The sequence below is a fragment of the Pipistrellus kuhlii genome, unplaced genomic scaffold (genome assembly GCF_014108245.1).
Source record: "Pipistrellus kuhlii isolate mPipKuh1 unplaced genomic scaffold, mPipKuh1.p scaffold_m20_p_3, whole genome shotgun sequence".
NCBI lineage: Eukaryota > Metazoa > Chordata > Mammalia > Chiroptera > Vespertilionidae > Pipistrellus > Pipistrellus kuhlii.
In genome coordinates, this window is record NW_023425529.1 from 28,898,570 (window position 1) to 28,917,463 (window position 18,894).

Below are 18,894 nucleotides of genomic sequence, written 5' to 3' on the forward strand. Positions count from 1 at the left end.
CCCAATCTCATTTATTTAACAACCAAAAAAGCTCTGAAATTTCAATAGTTTAATACCTGAAAGTTTCTCACTCAGACCACTTCTGCTGTGTGTATTAAGAATCTCTAGCTCAATTGGTGTAGCTCAGTTGGTTAACCATTGACCTATGAACCAGGAGGTCATGGTTCGATTCCCAATCAGGGCATATTCCCTGGTTGCAGGCTTGATTCCCAGTAGAGGACATGCAGGAGGAGCCGATAGATGATTTGACGTTTCTCTCTCTCCCTCTTTGAAATCAATAAAAACACAATAAAAAAGATTATCTAAGGTCTCTAGAGTAGTTCCCTTCAAAGAGGTGACTCAGGAATTCAGACTGGTTTCATCTTGACCTCCATGATTGATGTGGGGGAGAAAGAGCTGGAGGTTGTCCAGAGACTTTTTACTGCTTCAGCTCGTCAACTGCACTCACAATCCATTGGTCAGAACTAGTCGTGTGTTTCCACCAAAGTGCAGTGGGTACTAGCAAATGTGTGTCTGTGCCTCCATTATAAAACAGAGCATCGCTATTGGTATTAATAGAGCATTAAGGCCTACTCCAGAGAAGTGGCTTTGTACTACTACGTCAATTTGGCTTAGCTAGAACTACATTTCCCAGAATCTCCTTTCTCATTGGCTTACAGGTTAATTTTGACCACAGGAGATATTTTCATGAGATGTGGAAGTTAGAAGTGAAACAATAGCCATTAAGTTCAGAAGAAGTAGGCAAAAGCACTGTTGCAGCTCATAGCTTGACCTCCTGGCTCGGTTGGTGTGGGGCAGCAGCCAGCCTGCAGTGCTCCAGCTCCTACTAGACCCTTTTCAGTTTTCTGAGTTCTGAGTCCTGGGTAAGAGGCACACGCAACTCCATGGTGAAGGCCACCAGCTTCTTTTTTAGGTCACATGGGCCATAGAGTTTGGAGATGGTGAGAAGTATTATAGATACAAATCTGCCCCCATGAATTCCAGTCTGCCATTGCTCTTTCCTGCTTCACACCCAGCTTTTCATCCTGACTGCCAGCCCCCCTGACTTACAGTGACTTCAGACCCACTACCAGATGCAGAAGCGCCAGCTTTCCAAAGAGCTGTTCACTATGACTGCATAATAGGAAACCCCACTGTAAATCTCTCAGTCCATGCTATCTATCATAATTTTGCTTCTCTGATAAAGTCAAGTTAATATAAAATAAATGAATATTTTTTTTTTTTTTATAAAACTGGGTCTAATTTTAAGGTATTGTCTTCAGAGAATTTTTATTTTAATATACTGCTGGGAAGATCAGAATCACAAAGAAACATTTGATCTACATTGAAAGAGAAGGAACAGGTTATGGCTTACAGAAAGACAGATAAAATTGTCCAAAGGGAAGATAATTATAAAAACAAAACTAAAAGAACAGTTATGGGAGCAGGGAGCAGCGGCAGAACCTTTTTTCCTATAGATATCAATTTTAGAGGAGAATTTTTGAAAGGATGTGCTGAGGAAATCCGCTCTGTATGCACATTCCCACAGCTGTGAGGAGGGCAACTCTACCTGGACCTGCTTTTACCCCAATAACTGGAGTTAAAAGGAAACAGACTTCAGAAGAAAATCCATATTGAAGTGCAAAAACCAGAATTTTCTGTTAAATTGAGTTAAACTGAATTCAACAACTATTGTAATTTCTGCTCTTAAGCATTTTCTATCTGCATAAAATTTGACTTCTGTGTTTCTTTGTTTGCCGTGTAGTTGACTCCATGTGATATCTTAGCAATCCTGCTGTCGGGAGGAACCTAGGAGAGGCTAAAGTTCACCGATTTCTAGTCTGTGGTTCTGCCCTGAAGACTTGGCCTCGTAAGACACAAAGCACCCTTGTTGGCCAAAGGAAGGGTAACTTGCGGACATCCATCGCCTTCCCCTCAACTTGCATACTCCTGCCCTTCGTGCCAATTACACTCATTACAGGAGGAACTCATTGTCCAATTGCCCTCCTCCAACCTTTCCTCTGATTTCCAAACAAAACAAAGCAATTTCTGCCATACGTCTTCAAGAAACTGTGGCATACTGGAAAAAGGCCACATGAGCAAAGAACTCTATTCATGGTTTGCATGTGATTCAAGCAACTCATTTTTAAAAAAACTTTAAAAAATTACTTTACTGATTAAAGTATCACATATTCGTCATCATCCCCCATTCCCATCCCAACCCCCCCCCCCCACACACACACACATGCCCTCACCCCCCTGTTGCCCATGATCACTGGTTAGGCTCATATGCATGCACACAAGACCTTTGGTTGATCTCTCTTCCTTATCCCCACCCTCCCTTACCTCCCCTCTGAGGTCCGACAGTCTGATTAATGCTGTTCTTGTTCATCGGTCTCTCATGTTCATCATTTTCCCGAGATGAGTGAGCTCACGTGATACTAGAAATACACTTATAAGAACTAAAAATGAGACAAGCAACTCATTTTGATTTCAGCCGTCGGGAGATTTCCTCTCACCTGAGAGAAACTATCATTTGAAGTGCTGCGTGTTAACAACCAGGAAATCCTGGATGATCAAATGCCCTGTGCCCATTTAGTCTATGCTGGGTATTAGACAGTTGGCCAATTAGGGTTTTGACCAATTCTGCATAAATGCTGGGCACAATGTTCCATATGGATTAGCTCAGTGGTTGGCAAACTGTGGCTCAGAAGTACATGCAGCTCTTTGGTCCCTTGAGTGTGGCTCTTCCACAAAAATACCATGTGTGGGCGCGCAAGTACTGTGTGATTGAAACTTCGTGGCCCATGTGCGGAAGTCAGTTTTTGGCTCTCAAAAGAAATTTCAATCATTGTACTGTTGATATTTGGCTCTGTTGACTAATGAGTTTGCCAACCACTGGCTGGATTAGCTCATCAGATTAGTTCAAGTCATCAATATTTTGCCCCTCATGTCTCTCTCTAAGTAAAATAGCAATAATAATAACTTTCATACCAATGGATATGTTATTTAGAAACATGGTATGTAATGAACAAGACACTTAAAGTATCACACGTAAAATAGTTATACAAATCTAATTTTATTAATAATTTATAAATTATACTTATCTGATCATAACATATATTAGAATCATGTGGTGTGTTTTTTCCCCCCCCCCAGCAAATAGAGCAACCCTCTACTTTGAGGGGAAAACCATCTATTGGTGAAATGAGAAGTTCTGGTCTGATAATTGGATAAATTATCCAAGTCTGTAGAAACCTGCCAGTTCAGAGATGATAACTGGATTTGTTTGCAAATTTCTCAAGTTTCACATGCATTTTAGCTCCTGTGCTTGGTTTTAGTCTTCTCTTCTACTAAATGGAATAGCTTTACAATGATTTCAGAGAGAACAAATGAGTGACTAGAAGGGATATAACAAATGAGTGACTAGATGGCTTCAACTGGCCTCAGGGATTTTCTAAATACTGGAATGAGTTGTCAAATTTTGCAAATAGAAACATGGCCTCTCTGCTTCCCATGTATGGTGTGGACGCCACCATTTCATCCATTCAAGTGACTTGCCTGGTTCCTGTGGCATCTATGTTTGTTTCAGATGCCTGGTCCACTCTGTTTTGCACTATAATATGTGTCATGGCATATTGAAAAGGGTCTGTGGGTCAGAATATGCCGCCTGTTATTCCGTGTAACTTTAAGACCAGCTGAAGGAACAGAGCTACTCTACTGCCTAGAGTAGCTCCCTATAGCTACTCTTCCACAAAGCTCTGTCCTCTGCATGTTTAAGCAGCATCTCTTGAGTCTATAATCTGGTATGTCATTATGTCTGTGCAATAATTACTTATTATGTCCCAGTTTACTGCGGGGGGAGGGGGTAAGCTCTTTTCTTCCCAGCATCTGTCATTTACTCCTTTCCCCTAATCATAAGGAAGCCCCAGTCTTCACTTTTGTTGACCCCAGATCCCCAGTCTTTCCACTCATTTTAGTCCCGGGGCATTGCTGTTTGTAATAAAACAACTATAAACTAAAAGAGCATTCAAAAGAATGGATTGTGAGTGAAGAATATGACATATGCACACAGTTCTGACTTGGATGAAATATCTTCCAGATATTATCAACCATCTAGAAACTGCATTCTCATCATCAACAGAAAAAAGTTCAATATTTAAGAAAGTAAGCCCTTTTTTAAACTAACTTTTTAAGGGGAAGAAAATGATAAATTTTACAAGTATACAATTTATTTATATTATAATCTTATATGATACAAACATTTTCTCATCTAAAAATGATATTTTAATTTAAGAAACCTACTTTCATTAAACTATTCAGCATCGACTGATACATTTAACCTTATGTGGATTTTAACAAATAAATAGGAAAAATTTTCCTTAACATCAAATTCAACAATGATTGCATTTAATGTCACTATATAAATATGATAACATTAACTAATACTTGTATAGGTAAAATATTCCAGTTGCATTACAAACATATATGTAACATATAATCAGATGTCAAATTTCTGCATTAATATCTTTGTCATGAATTAATAGCCTGCAAAAATGCCTTTTTTGTTTGCTTTGTTTTGTTCATTTTGCCTTGTAATCTCTTCAGTACTTAGGCAGAAAAGAAAAAGAAGCACAACTGAGAAATATTTTAATTCTGAACAAATAAGCATCTTTTTAGCTGCAATCTTTCAGAACTAAAGAGACTATATGCTGAGAAACAATGAGCTACCACTAACCCAATGTCTTAGTCCTACAAAAAAAGAACTATCTCAGAGCCAGCAAATACTACACAGTTCATCATCTGAAAGACAGGTTGCTCTCATCAGTAAAAATTAATCTATTCTCTTGCTGTTCAGACATCAAAAATATTTGATTTTGTGAGTTAGGTCCCTATACTAGAACATGCTCCATCTACTCCTTTTCTTTTACCTATTCCCCAAACTCTCTGCCTAATTAAAATAGTTATCTAATAATGTTATAACAATGATGGTCTTGGGTGAAAACAATGGCTGCTTTGTTCTACTTAGGTTTTGGTGAAGACATTTAAAAAATAAAATATGTGAGAGGGTTTAAAGTTTTAATAAAGAATTAAGGGTGATTAGTGATGGTGGGATTCTCATACATTTATTGATTGCCTAATAGGTTCAAAGTTCTGTGCTGCCTGCAGATATATATCTCAATCTCTTCGTCTCTGGACCATGGTCCTTCAGCAACTGGTCAAGAAAAATGACTATCATGTCAGAGTGAAGAATTCTCAACTTGGGGAGGGGCTGGGATTAAGGGGGTGACAGGAGATTCAGCGCAAACATTTGTTGATCAAGGTTTCAACAGTTTCTCTCAAAGTCTATATTTTAACAGGGCTGTTCCAAGCATCCTTTCTAATCTGCCTAGAGTAACTGTAAAAATTTTAGGGCCCAATAGCTTAAATGACATCAAAACAACCTCAAAGCTTTAAAAACAGCCATCACAAACCTTGCCCAGACCTTCAACCTTGGTGGTAAGAAGGTCAGAGTAAGATTCTGCAGGCAATTTTTTGTTCTTGGGGGAGCCAGGGCTAAAGGTCAACTTGCAAATAATCTCCCAGACTTGGGTGCCTGTGCCTTGCTCCCTGGCCACACAGTGGTCCCCTAACACTTTCAATATCCCATTTTGCTTTAACACTCTGGAAGTATTATTTCTAAGAATAGCATGGGTATGGCAGGTTATTTTCTCCTTCCACAAATTCTGGTCGCATTCATTTAACATAACTTGGAGAAGAGATTATTATCTTTCTACATTCTGAAAAGCTCTCACAAATACAATTTAAAATATATAATTGATATGCTTCATATTCTTGAGTATTCAATAAAGTTCTTGGATTTTTCCCCTCCCTCCCCAACTGCAGCAATAAAACCACTCAGTTCCTTTTAAGCACAGCAAACATGAATCAAATAGCTTTTACTCCATATTTATAAAATGCCACTATCATAAGTTTCTCAGTATTTCCTGTCATCTTCAATCACTTTCATTTATTAATCTCAATATATTTTAATAGCACACATATGCTCAAAAAAACTTTCCCCTGGGGCTTACTGTAGCTTTTTCTTCCTCAAATCTTTGAAAATCTTAGCCTATACATGATTTACCACATGCTTTTCCCAAGTTTTCTGAAGATCCCCTTCTGTGCTCTCTATTGAGAGCCCCTCTGGATCTGGGAGAAGGCAATCATATCCTGTGATGTCCGCTTGAGGGGCACAGGCTCCCAGCACTAGTTGCTAGAGCCGCAGATCCATTGTGCTGCGTGTTACAAGGAAGGAAACTGCCCTGTGACAGCTACGGTTTGGAAGCATTAACATGTTTCTTTGCAACTCTCATTTTTTAATCTTTCCAGTTATTTCCTATAGTAAAAAACGTAGCCACCCGAGTATGACTTCCTGTATCATTGACCTATGCGCCATAATTAAAAGAAAGCCCAACCAACCGTGACAAAGGTTGCAAATCAGCGTTTAAGACAAAACCGACTCTTTAGGGACTTAGCAAAAGGTGGTTCTCCCTGCACGGCATCTCCTCCAGCCCTGCCTCTCCCTGCCCTCTCTGTCCACGTGAGCAAGTCACTTCATGTTGCATTAAGAATGCATGATGTGTGCTTTCCAGCCGCTGCATTTTGAGTTTGGTTCTTTTCAACCATGAAAACACAGTTATAAATTGTTCCCGGAGCTACACCAGGCAGCATCTTGGCACTTGGTTGTTTTTAACTTCTCAACAATAGGCACTGTTCACTCCCCTCCAGCTCAGTTCTGTATTCAGCGGTCAGGCCGGGCGCTGATGAAAGGCCAGTCACGGCTCTCCCCCATGGTATCAGTGTGGCGGCATGTGATGATTCACATGGGGTGTGTTTGATCCGAGAAAGCCCAGTCTCTGCTTATTCTTCCTTTGTTCTGTCATCTGGGGAGAAAGAGACAGTGTCTTGAGCTGATTTTTCTTTCTCACTCTTTTCCAGAGCTGGTGAGCCACACCGTTTTGGGTTAACATTCCCAAGCACCTACAGGGCTGTCTTGGGATCAAAGAGAATATGTTTCTTCAAAACAGAGAGGATATTTTCAAAGTGCATTTCCATAAACAGAGAAAACAAAGCAAACCCCATCTCTGTGGTTAAGAAACAGGAACCATGGTTCTTTTAAAGCAGCCCTTGCTTGTCACATAATCACCCCCAACACCAGAGTCATTTTAACAACTCCCACAGTCACTTTCAATATTATTTTTACAGATGCTAACAATTTTACACGATGTAGGGGATGATTAGAGCACTGCGATGACAGATAACTAATGACGATCTGCCTTTCCAATGAGTTTAGTTACTCTGATGGCAGAAAATATGAGTTTCTATTTTAAAAAAAGTGCAAAGAGGTCTTTGTATTTTGGCATCCGTGCCTTCCTTCCCCTTTTCGGAGAAGGAGAAGGGTCACACAAGATGGGGAGGGGTTTCTTTATATAAATCCCACGAGCTTGCTCCCAGGAGTCTCTGGGTCTCCCTCACTCAAGGTGGTGAAGGACTCCCCCTCCCTCAGCCCCAGCTCCCTGGACCCACCGACCTGCTCCTTGAGCTCCGCCAGCTGACCCGACAGCTGTTTGACCAGACTCATGGTCGATTCCAACTTCTCCTGCAGGTTCCGAATCTCATTTTGCTCACTGTCACCTTCGTTGCTAACAAGAGACATGGCTCGCATCCGAGGAAACCAGTCCAAGTTCTTCTCCTAAAAGCAAATAAATATTCAGGAACAAGGGTGTAGGTATGGAAGGGAGCCTGAAGACTGTTGATAGGTGTTCATTATTATTAACATATAAATCAAAGATTTTTAGCACTCTTTCTAGCCAGGGCTGGAGAGGGGCTGAGGGTCGGAATGAAATGGGGGTTAAATACTGCTCCTCAGGAGCTGGGGGAATATCTTAAATATTTCAACCAACTTCCTATGGGCTCCTAAGGAGGTCCGGGATACAACACTGAGAACAGCACCCTGCACCCTGCAGGCATTCAATGAATCTTGGTGAATGATGAGGTAGGCTCTGGAGGCTGGGGAAAGGAGATCCAAGTGTGTGGGTGCAGCACAGGCATGAGCTGTTTCTCCTCCCCACATCCCCGGGGCAGAGAAGAGAAAGGGTGGAGGAACAGGAAAGTGGTAAAAGAAATGTTTCAGTTCCAGCCACCCACATGAGTTTACCTCCCACTTCCCCAAGACAAGCTGTAGCTGGGCTCAGGAAGAGGGAAGTGGGAGGGCATGGCCCTAGGTTACTCTGTCTGCTCCCTTTGGAAACATTTTACTACAGAAGGGGTGAGGCTTCAGAGGCAGACTTCCCCAGAGGGCAAAGGCTGGTCCCACTTCCGTTTTTCTAGGCGGACTTGGTGCAGGTATGTGTGCACACGAGTCCCCTTCATTGTCGTAGAGACAAAGGGTTAACCAGATACACCCAGCCCTCTTGGAAACTGCCTGATGGCCCAACATCAGAGAATCGCTGTGCGTTACTTACATTTCATCTGGAATCCTCAAAAAAGCCTGCAATGTAAATCATACTGTCCCCATTTCACAAATGAGGAAACAAGAGACCCCAACAGTTACATTATCCATGTCACAAACTAGGAACAGGGAAAGCTCACATGTGAAGCCTTTAAAGTGGGGTATGTTCCCAACACTGACGAGGTATGTCAGTCTGCATCCTTATTTACCAGTTTCCCTATGTCACCTTCTTCCAACATCCCCAGCAGTGACCTTCCTGCTTAAGATGTTTTCTACTCCCGAAAAGCCCACTACAAAGTGGCCACGAAGACTTTTGCCTGGCAGATTCTTAAAATGAGAGTTCACACAGTATGTTCCTCCCTAAGATACCATGGAAAGGCCCAACATATATATCTCTGCTCTTCTGTCTGATTCTCACCCAGCCCTATCTTTGGTTCTTTTTTCCTTTTTGGTAGTTGTTGTTCTAGTCTGAGAATAGCAAGTTCTTAATAATGCCCTACCCCCCAATGGCAATGAAAAGGAGTGATCAAGGATTAAGAATAAAACATCTTAAAGAGTTTTAAACTGTATTTAAACTGCTATAGCTAATTAGCATTTCAAAAGGAGAAAGGTAACTTATTCTGAAATGCAGAGTGACAGCCAGATTCATTCATTCCATCAATCTTTCCACATCTATTGCCAGGTATTCAGAGATGCAAGTCAGAGAAGACAAGATGTTGCTCTCAAAGACCTTGTGGCTTCAGACAGCTCTCCAAGAATAGTGGACCTATACCAAAATCACCTGGGCTGCTTGTTTAAATTGCAGATTTCAACCTCATCTCCTCTCACCAAATAAGGGGTTGAGCATTGTTCTTTTGTTGCACTAAACTTTAAGAACTGGGGTCTATGAAAGCACAGAAGATAAATGACAACCCCTGGGGTGATGGCAAAATAGAGAAATGGAGTGTAGGGAAAAGAGCTGAAAAAGCTGGTGTGGGGAATGGGAAGTCAAATAGGGGGCGTATTAAATGTCTGCAACTGACAGGATGGACCATGCCTTCTAGTGACTCCAGCAAAGACTATTGGTCACCAATAGCCCAGGTGGGTGTGCAGTGGAGGCAGAGAGCTAGATCAATAGAGAATGGGGTATCCTCTGGAATTGGCATCAAAAAGACTAAGTGTGAGGAGGATAAGGATGACAACAAAAGCAGTGATTGGAATGAGGAGCATGACTGTGGGGACTGGTAGGGGGGGATGGGAAAGTTCTCACACCTGTGCTGCAGGTTCTATAAGCACCGAATCCTTTCAATCATCCAATGAACTTCAGTTCTTTATCTCTTTAGTATGTGGATTAAGTACAGTATTATCTATCATCTGAATTTTACAAATGAAGAAACTGAGGCTAACAAATGTTTTAGTTGGGATCCCAGCCCAGATCTGTATGCATCAGGATTGCTTGGTAAGACTGAAGACTGTGGACAGAACGTGCAACAATAAATTTTAAAATTCAATAAATAGAACAACTTTAGGAAGTAAAAATTCTATGATTAGAGTTCCTGAAATCGAAGAAAATATTGGTGAATTTGGGAAGTTAGTATTTAATGGTTACAGAGTTTTATTTGGGGGAAGATGAAAATTCTCTGGAAATGGATGGTGGTGATGATTGCATAAAAATGTAAATGTACTTATTGCCACAAAACTGTGCACTTAAAAATGGTTAATTTTATGTCATGCATATTTTACTATAATTAAAAAAAATCACTGTATTTTCAGAGGATAATTTTCAGGATGAATCATGCCAAAGGCCTTAAAGTCATCTCGGGGGAGGTCAGTGATAGGGTGGATTTGGGGGGGGGGGGCGGTCTATGGGCCGCCATGGACCAAAATCTGTGATGAATGTACAGGAGGGACCAGGCGGTATTGGAGGATAGCGATGTGGAGGCTTGGAAAATGTATTTCATGTGAGGGTGAAGGGGTGGTGATGGGCAGAGTCTGCTGACTCTTCTAAGGCCCTTAGTGTCGAGGGGTTGGGAAGATAGGCTATTGCCACCAGCTGGTTAAAAGAGAAGGCACATCTCTTGGGAGAACCAAGAAGGCAGCAATTGAGAGGAGAGTTGGTCTACAAAGGCAGACTCTGGGGGCTGATGGGACAGAAGGGGCTGAGCCTGGGGAGAGAAGGTACCAGGTGATATAGTGATACCCAAGGTGCGGATGGTGAAAACATCAATTTTCAGAAAGTTTCCAAAAGAAACAGAGGCAAAATATTCTCAAGCTTAGAGAAAGATAGTAACTGAGCTAAAGAGAACATGGGTGAGGTTTCATGACATGACCTGCAGAGATTACTGTATTCCTGAGTCTCTGGCTCTTGAGGAAACAACCAGCTCTTGGGGGACCATCACCCCATCCTCTGGACCACAGGACTCTCTTTTCTTGCACATTTTTCTTCTTTTGTTCCTTTGTTTACCCCTTCATTTACTACTTCTTAGTGTGTTTTCTATGTCTGTGCTGGTCACTGGGAAAACAATAGTGAACAAACCCCAGCTCATTCTCATGCTTATGGAAGGAGACTTCAAAGAATGAAAAACACAACAGCCTCTGGGTAGGGAGGGCATGTATGGGAGTGGGAGAGGGGGTTGGTAAGATATGTGCACATATAGCCGAAACCGGTTTGGCTCAGTGGTAGAGCGTTGGTCTGCGAACTGAAGGGTCCCAGGTTAGATTCCGGTCAAGGGCATGTACATTGGTTGTCGGCACATCCCTGGTAGGGGGTGTGCAAGAGGCAGCTGGTCAATGTTTCTAGCTCTCTATCTCTCTCCCTTCCTCCTCTTTGTAAAATATCAATAAAATATATTAAAAAAAGATATGTACACATATAATACCTTAATAAAAAAAAAGAAGAAAAATAACAGAGAGCTGTGCTTAGGGGTCGGATAGGAAAGTACATGACAGACACACTCGCTCATCCTTTCTTTTAGTCCCTAAAACTCATTCTCTCTTTTAATCCTCTTTTGGTTTTTCTCATCTTTCTTTCACTGCTTGTATCTTTCTGTTTTTGTTGTCTGCTTGTTTCTCAGTCTTTTCCTTCCTACTTTTGTGCATTTTGTTTCATTCCTCCCTTCCTCTGTATATCAACTGACCATAATCTGAAAGTAAGGGGAAAAAAGTGTAATTATGATTCTTTCCCCATATCAAATGCTTTGTGGTTTCTTTTCTTGGTTTTTAAAGAACTTGACTTGAATATCTTACATCTCTCACTGAAATGGAAAACACACACACACACCAACCTAAATTGTTTCTGTTCTTTTCCCCCCCACATAAAGCCAGTCTTTTAAAGCTAATTTCTTCAAATTAGTGTAGAAAGTACATCCTTTTCACCAAAATTAAGTTGAATACAACAGTTTTCTTGGAATAAATGCTGCATGTGCTTTTTCATTCAAAGCAGCTCCCTATTAAATACCCCAAGGTTTCTCTCTCATCTTATGGCACCTTGAGCAGACTCCATGCAGGGCTCAGTCTGAGCAGGTGAGAAAGTTGAGACCAGGACTTGAACCTGAGCCAGAACCTGAGCCAGAACAGTGGCCAGTACACAGGACCCCACTTCCTCACCAGGCCGACTTGTATGTGTCTGCCCTCTAGCAAAGCAGTTAGATCTGATTTGTTACTTCTCGGTTACTCATACATGCTTGTGTGCATCTCGTGATCATGATGAGCAGATTCCCATGCTGACTTGGGTTAGTCAGTATGAAATCATTTTCTTATTTCACCAGGAATGAAAATATTTTACCACAGGGTGGTACATAGCCAGGGAAGTTGCAGATTGACTGTTAGACTCTGAGGCTGGAATGTGAGATCTCAAAGTTTTGGTGGGTGGAAATTCAGAGCTTCTCAAGGTTTCTCAAATGCAACTGGTCATGTCTCTGAAAAGGGACACAGGGCTTACTAAGCACACCCCTATTGGTCTCCCTGAATTCTAACAATAATGTTCCTTTCAAGATGACTAGAAGATGAAGAGATCGGAGTGCAAAAATCTTTCAAATAGTCCCTCCAGCAGTCGGATCAAGTTTACTTATTTAATTATGCAGTTATTCAATAAAATGATTAGGTTGTCAGTGTCAGTCAAAGCTTAGCCTGTTTTGTTTTCATGCGTGATTCTTCAATGTGATGCTCCATTTATGGGAGAGGCAATATAGTATAATTGAGTCAGGACACTAGGTTCTGGTTTTAGCTCAGCCAAAATCTCGTTATGTGATAGAAGAGGGAGAAAACGTCTTACTCCTCGAGTCTCAGTTTCCTTATCTGTACCACTAGCACGTTACCCCAGGTGTCTCTATGCCTCTTCCAGCTTGTCATTCTGTGAGTTATGAATTCAAGGCGGACATTAAAAATCAAATTGCTTAGCCAAATATGGAGTCCACAGACAATGTCGTTCTGAACATAATGAGCCCAGAAGTTGTAGGTGATGACACACAACTCTGCCAAGAAGCTGGGACATGGGAGAAGAAATGAGGTAACTTCAAGTAGAATGAGCCAGGGAAACTTCAAAGAGGGCAGAGCTATGGGCTGCCCAGGACACAGTGAGGCTGAAAGAAGAGTCTAGTCCACTGCCACTCCAAATGAAGGCAGGTGGCTCTTTTTGAATAATGGTCCCTAGGCTGATGATTATGATAAAATGCAAAGACACAAAAGGCCCAACATGTTCATGAACAGGAACGGCAGCCATGAGTCACAGGGCAATTTGATATAAATGCAATGTAGAAATAGCCATTGATCAGCCATTGATCAAATACCTTTTTCATCTTCATGCAATTTCACAACATTTTCAACTGATGCTATTTAGGGTTTATGCATTTTTCCCTACTTGACACATTTCCCTGGTGTCTTTACTTGTTTTTCAAGTCTTCTATAGCAAACTGATAGAAGACTTGAAAAACTCAAACAGAAGCTGAAGCAATTCCCACATGAAAAATTCATTTCTGACACATGATGGAGCCAGTCGATAAAATGCTATAATGCCTGGTTGTGATTGGCTGCTGATGAGAATGCAGATGCTGCCCTGAGACATTTTATAATGAACAGTGACCAACTTTTAAATTGCTTCCTAATTTGAGTTTATTTCTTGTCTCCTCAATTAGAGGATGCACAACTTGAGAGTTGAAACTATATATATATATACACACACCCATGTTAATGGCCCCCATAGCAGCCGGGGCAGTTTTATTCTCACATTTTCCTTCCAATTTGCTTATTCCTCCATTGCCCTCTTACCCACTGCAGACCTGCTCACTCCCAGGTTCCACACCCTCCCTGGCTGGGACACTATTGTACAATAAATAATCTGACCGGTACTGGTCTCTGTGCCTGGTCTCCAAGGGAAGACTCTAAATCCTTGGAATTTCCTGAATAAAAGACTTGGAAAACTGAAATAGATGCTGAAGCAATTCCTACTTGTAAAATGAGAGAAATGCCATTGTTATTCATAAGGTCCCTATTCACCTGTGTTTATGCTAATGAGATGACATTGTTGAGCCCCTAGATAGCTTCAGGATGGGGGACAGTTACCAGAAAAACCAAGCATAAGTGGCTAGAGGTTGGGACTCTGAGAAAACCCAACCTCCAGGGTAGGGAGGGAGGCTGAAGATTAAAGTTCAATCATGTGGCCTAGGATTCAGTCTTATAAAAGCCTACTAAAATCTCTGAACTCTGAGGCTCAGTAACTTCCTGGTTGGTAAACACATATAGGTGATGCCCCGGATTCCACGGGAGAGGCATGGGAGCTCTGTGTTCCCTCCCAGACCTTCTCCCAGGTGTCTATTTGGCTGGCCCTTCTGATTCGTACCATTTGTAATGAAGCTAGAAAGAAATATAACGTTTTTCTAAATTCTTCAAGTTACTCTAGTGAATTATTGAACCTGAGGGGATTGTGGGAACCACTGAAATTGCAGCCAGTCTCACAAGTGCAGATGGGGCACCTGAAGCATGGTTGGTATCTGAAGTAAGGACAGTGGTGTTGGGGTCACACCCTCTAACTTATGGGGGTTGTGCTAACTCTGGGTGGTTAGTGCCAGAAGTGAATTGCAGTGCCCTTAACTAGGGTTGGAATGGAATAGCTGGGGTCAAATAGGCACCAACCTGGTTGTGGGCCATGTGGAAATCAGCTGCTGCAGATGGCGAGGAGGTGGGAGGGTGTCCCAAAAGCAATGGACAAGCAATCAGGAAACGAGGCTAGTTGGGCATCTAATTTTGTTAAGTGTTGCTGGTCTGAAACCTATAAAGAGTGAACATTTCTTTCTTTCTTTCTTTCTTTCTTTTTTTTAAATATATTTTATTGATTTTTTACAGAGAGGAGGAGAGAGGGATAGAGAGCTAGAAACGTCGATGAGAGAGAAACATCGACCAGCTGCCTCTTGCACACCCCCTACCGGGGATGTGCCTGCAACCAATGTACATACCCTTGACCGGAATCGAACCTGGGACCTTTCTGTCCACAGACCACTGAGCCAAACCGGTTTCGGCAAGAGTGAACATTTCAAAAGAGATACAGAAGACAGAACACAGTCAGAGACCTGCAGCTCTATGCACACAGGATATGACCACACAAGGCAGAAAGATTTATCATGGCAAAAGGATAAAGTGAAAAAGGATGCTGTTTGACTGTGATTTTAAATACATTCTTTTACCCTCTATCCGTTCCGCCTGCGGGGTTAGGAGCAATTTGAAAACCACCAGCCTGTGAATTTTCTCTGGTTTAAACTATTTACTCTGGTTTGTTCTACATATTCCCTTGTCAGGAGTAGATTTTGTGTGGTACAAATAATCAATGCTGTTGAATCAAAATGTGAAAGCACTGGTATCACTGATATATGTTTTAGAATAAATTTTCCTAGCTTAAAACCTAAACTCCTTTCCTAGCCCAGGGGACCCTAGGCGATTCAGTCTTTGACCTTCTCCTGTACCCTCTGCCTTCCTCAGTAGGGCAAGTTACTGGACTGTCTGGTATTCCTCCTCATAACCCACCCACTCCTGCCAGGGATTGGCTCTTGCTGACCCCTGGGTCTTTCCAGAACTTGCTTACTCACTCCATTGAGGTCTCTGCTCAGATGTTACCATCCTAGAGAGGTTGATAGTGCAATATAATATACCTCCATTCCCCTCTACACGTTTTGCTTGCTTTGCTTTTCTCATTGTTCCCTGACAAGGCCTACCTGACACACTTGTCTATTTCCAACAACAATAGAGTGCAAGTTCAAGGAGGGCAGAACTTTGTCTCAAATGTCCTTAGAGCCCAGAACAGTGTCCAGCACATAGTTGGCTTCCGATAAATGTTAGGTGAATAAACATAGAAGCCAAAACAGAAGATGCAGAAGGAGAAAAATAATTCTGCTACTACTGCTGCTTTTTCACCAGGGTCTGGAGGTGAGGGGTCCTCAGGAAAAAGGCTAAGTGACATGTGTGAGGAAGGTGTATGCTCTGTGCTAACGTTAACCAAGGTGCACCCACTCCAAATAGTCCCCAGCTGAGATGGGGCTCACATGCGCAGAGATCCAACAGAGCAGGCTGTGATTTAAAGGGCAGGGGGTTGTGAAGGCAGCCCATTCTCCCAGCTCTGTCCCTCATCAGGTGTCTGAAGAAGATTCTTATTTACGTTGCTTCCTCTGAAGATGGGAAAAATAATGCCTATCTTTTAGGATGTCTGTCAGGATTTGCTAAAATGATGTTGGAAAATGAACGCCATGCAGAAGCTCCTGGTGGGTGGAGAATGGAATGGGAGCGAGGGCAGGGCACTGAGGGTGCTGCATGCAGAAACACATGTTTGGGGCAAAGAGAATGAGAGTGGGAGGAGAGCTCTGCAACTGGCCTCATGGGATTATGACATCCCTGAAGTCACAGATTTTCAGAGACAAGAACAGGGAGTCACCCTGACGTGAGCTGTTACATTTTCCCACATCAATCGCTTCTTGGGAATTTCAGAGGGATTTCCCACCACTCTGTCCCACCCGACAGCTTAGTAACATTGTGGAAACCAGGAGCCTATTCATTTGTTCCATATCCGCAAATGCAACCTTTGCCTATACGCGCCCACTTTAAAAAAAGGCAAATTCCTCAAGCTACCCTGGCTCTCAGAATCCACTGTCTGAAAAATCACTGACACACGGAGAGAAAAGGGAGGCCACCTCAGAATGGAAGACTTCTATTTTTGTCTCCGTTTCTCTGCAAGAGCTCTGGCCAAAGGGGTGGCGCCCTCCCAGTCAGAGCTGACTCCGTTGGTCTATCAGGACTGGGACTTAGAAAGAGAGGGAGGAGGCTTGTTTGCAGGGCTATTTTAGCCCTTCTATATTTTAGTAAACACATGATTAATCCCTTTACTTCCTCCGTTCCTATTTATCTTACCCGAGGGGCACAGAGAGCCACTTTGACACATCAAGTTGATCTCTTCTCTCATCACCACCTCTCTTCAAAGGTCACTGTTTCAGAGAAGTGATGCTGACCTTTTGCTTTGCCTGGTACCCAAGCCTGGGGTCATGCTATGAACCGTGTTAAAGAAGCCTTGACTTTGGAGCCGTATTTGGCTTTGCCATAGTTTGGGCTTGAAAATTAGATTATAGGAGATGTGTGCACTTTGGCCCGGTCTCTGGCTTCAATACACGGCCAGTGGATGCGTGCCTACTTAACTTCGGAGCTGACAAGGCTTTTTAGTGCCCTTACAAACAGGATTTATTTGGATTTAAAATTTATTGCCAGGAATGGAAAATTGATGGCGTTGCCAGTGTTGGTAGCCAAGGCTTCCAAGATCCCGTTAAGAACTCAAGTTTATCCTTAGCTCTCCAACAGATGTTCTGTTATAGCCCATAAATGTCCCCACGCAGATAGGAATACTTCTTTATATTATGATTTTAATGTAATTTGAGTACATATTTGTGTAACAGTTATAAATACTTTAAAAAGGCATTGTAGTTGTTCACCCCAAAGTTTAATAATTTAAAAAATATATATATTTGGGGTACTTAAAATTTAAAAGAATGTCACCCAGAGCCTCACATTTAATCGTGTTGAGTTGGGAATTATGTTATCGGAATTAGAGCAACATCTATTCAACATTATTTAAGAATTTGGTTATGATCTATATGCCTGGTCATGATTTATGTATTATATAAGCATAATTTATCCATATTTCTGTCCATCAGAGTTGATCTTTGTCCCTCTTGCCTCATTCTTTAATTTCCTTAAAAGAAATGTGGGGAATGATTTGGCAAAACAACTATATAATACAAATTGTATTGGTCTAGATTATCCACAATTACTAACTACTGGCAAAAATATCTAATTATCTTGCTGAAGCCGGTTTGGCTCAGTGGTAGAGCGTCAGTCTGCGGACTGAAAGGTCCCAGGTTCGATTCTGGTCAAGGGCATGTACATTGGGTGCAGGCACATCCCCAGGAGAGGGCATGCAAAAGGCAGCTGGTCGATGTTTCTCTCTCATCGACGTTTCTAGCTCTCTATCCCTCTCTCCTCCTCTCTGTAAAAAAATCAATAAAATATATTAAACACACACACACACACACACACACACACACACACACACACACAAAAACACCTCACAACTTCTTTAAAAAAAAATATATCTAATTATCTTTAACCTAAGATTCAGGTGCCTTTTGGCTAATGCCCAAACCAACCAAACAAAAGTTATTTAAAACTCATTTCAAAAGCCTTCTTTCCTAAAGGAATAATAATTGGATTTCTCTAAGCAACAATGTGTCTAGTTGCATGAGAATTATGTCTCAATATTCAAGATAAAATACATTCATGTGCAACGTTCCAATAACACGCCTAGTAGAGGGATTTTTTGATGTGTACTATCAGGTTAAGCAGCTAATTTTATAAAACCTTATTTATACTAACAACCATTTTATTACAAGGACAAATTTTAGAGGATAAAAGATGCACTGTGCAGTGTAAACTCTTTGTCAGCCAAATTCTGTTTTAAAAAAATTGTTGACAGTATTACAGATGACCCCCATTTCCTCCTTCCTGCCCCCTCCACCCAGCCCCATCCCAGTCTCCTGTGCTATTCCCTCAGCCACAGCGTCACCACCCTACTGCATGGAATTTAGTATAATTGTAATAAATACACTTATGGCGGCTGATGCAAGGCAGTGAGGCATTTCTGATACGCCCAGCTTCCAAGTGGCCAGGGATCCAGGGGCTGGAAGGCACTACATTCCTGGGCTTCTAGCTGGTGTCCAAGTGCTAACGCCCCATTAAACAGACTGGAACTGCTGCGTGGTAAACAGAACAGAGTGCCACCTGGTCCAGTTCATGAACAGCACCGGGCGGGCTCTCCCTCATGCTGGTCACTGTCAACTGACCTCAACCCTGAGCTGAAGATCAAACCAGGAGCGCCTAAGAATGTGCTCTTCATCAAGACTAAAACAGTGTGCACA

At 42.0% G+C, this 18,894-nt stretch overlaps 1 protein-coding gene across 5 annotated transcripts in view; it reads right to left on the bottom strand.

Annotated features, from left to right (window-relative positions):
• Positions 1-3,135: 3,135 nt before the first annotated feature.
• ITPR2 (inositol 1,4,5-trisphosphate receptor type 2) overlaps positions 3,136-18,894 on the bottom strand; it is a 424,574-nt gene continuing 408,815 nt past the window's right edge. For all 5 annotated transcript variants that reach the window (XM_036459157.2, XM_045587857.1, XM_045587855.1 and 2 more), the window contains 2 exons: positions 7,553-7,714; positions 3,136-6,905 (listed from right to left, as the gene is read on the bottom strand). In XM_036459157.2, coding sequence (XP_036315050.1) covers positions 6,819-6,905; positions 7,553-7,714 — 249 coding nt within the window. In that variant the 3' untranslated portion in view covers positions 3,136-6,818. The remainder of the gene's footprint in view (positions 6,906-7,552; positions 7,715-18,894) is intronic.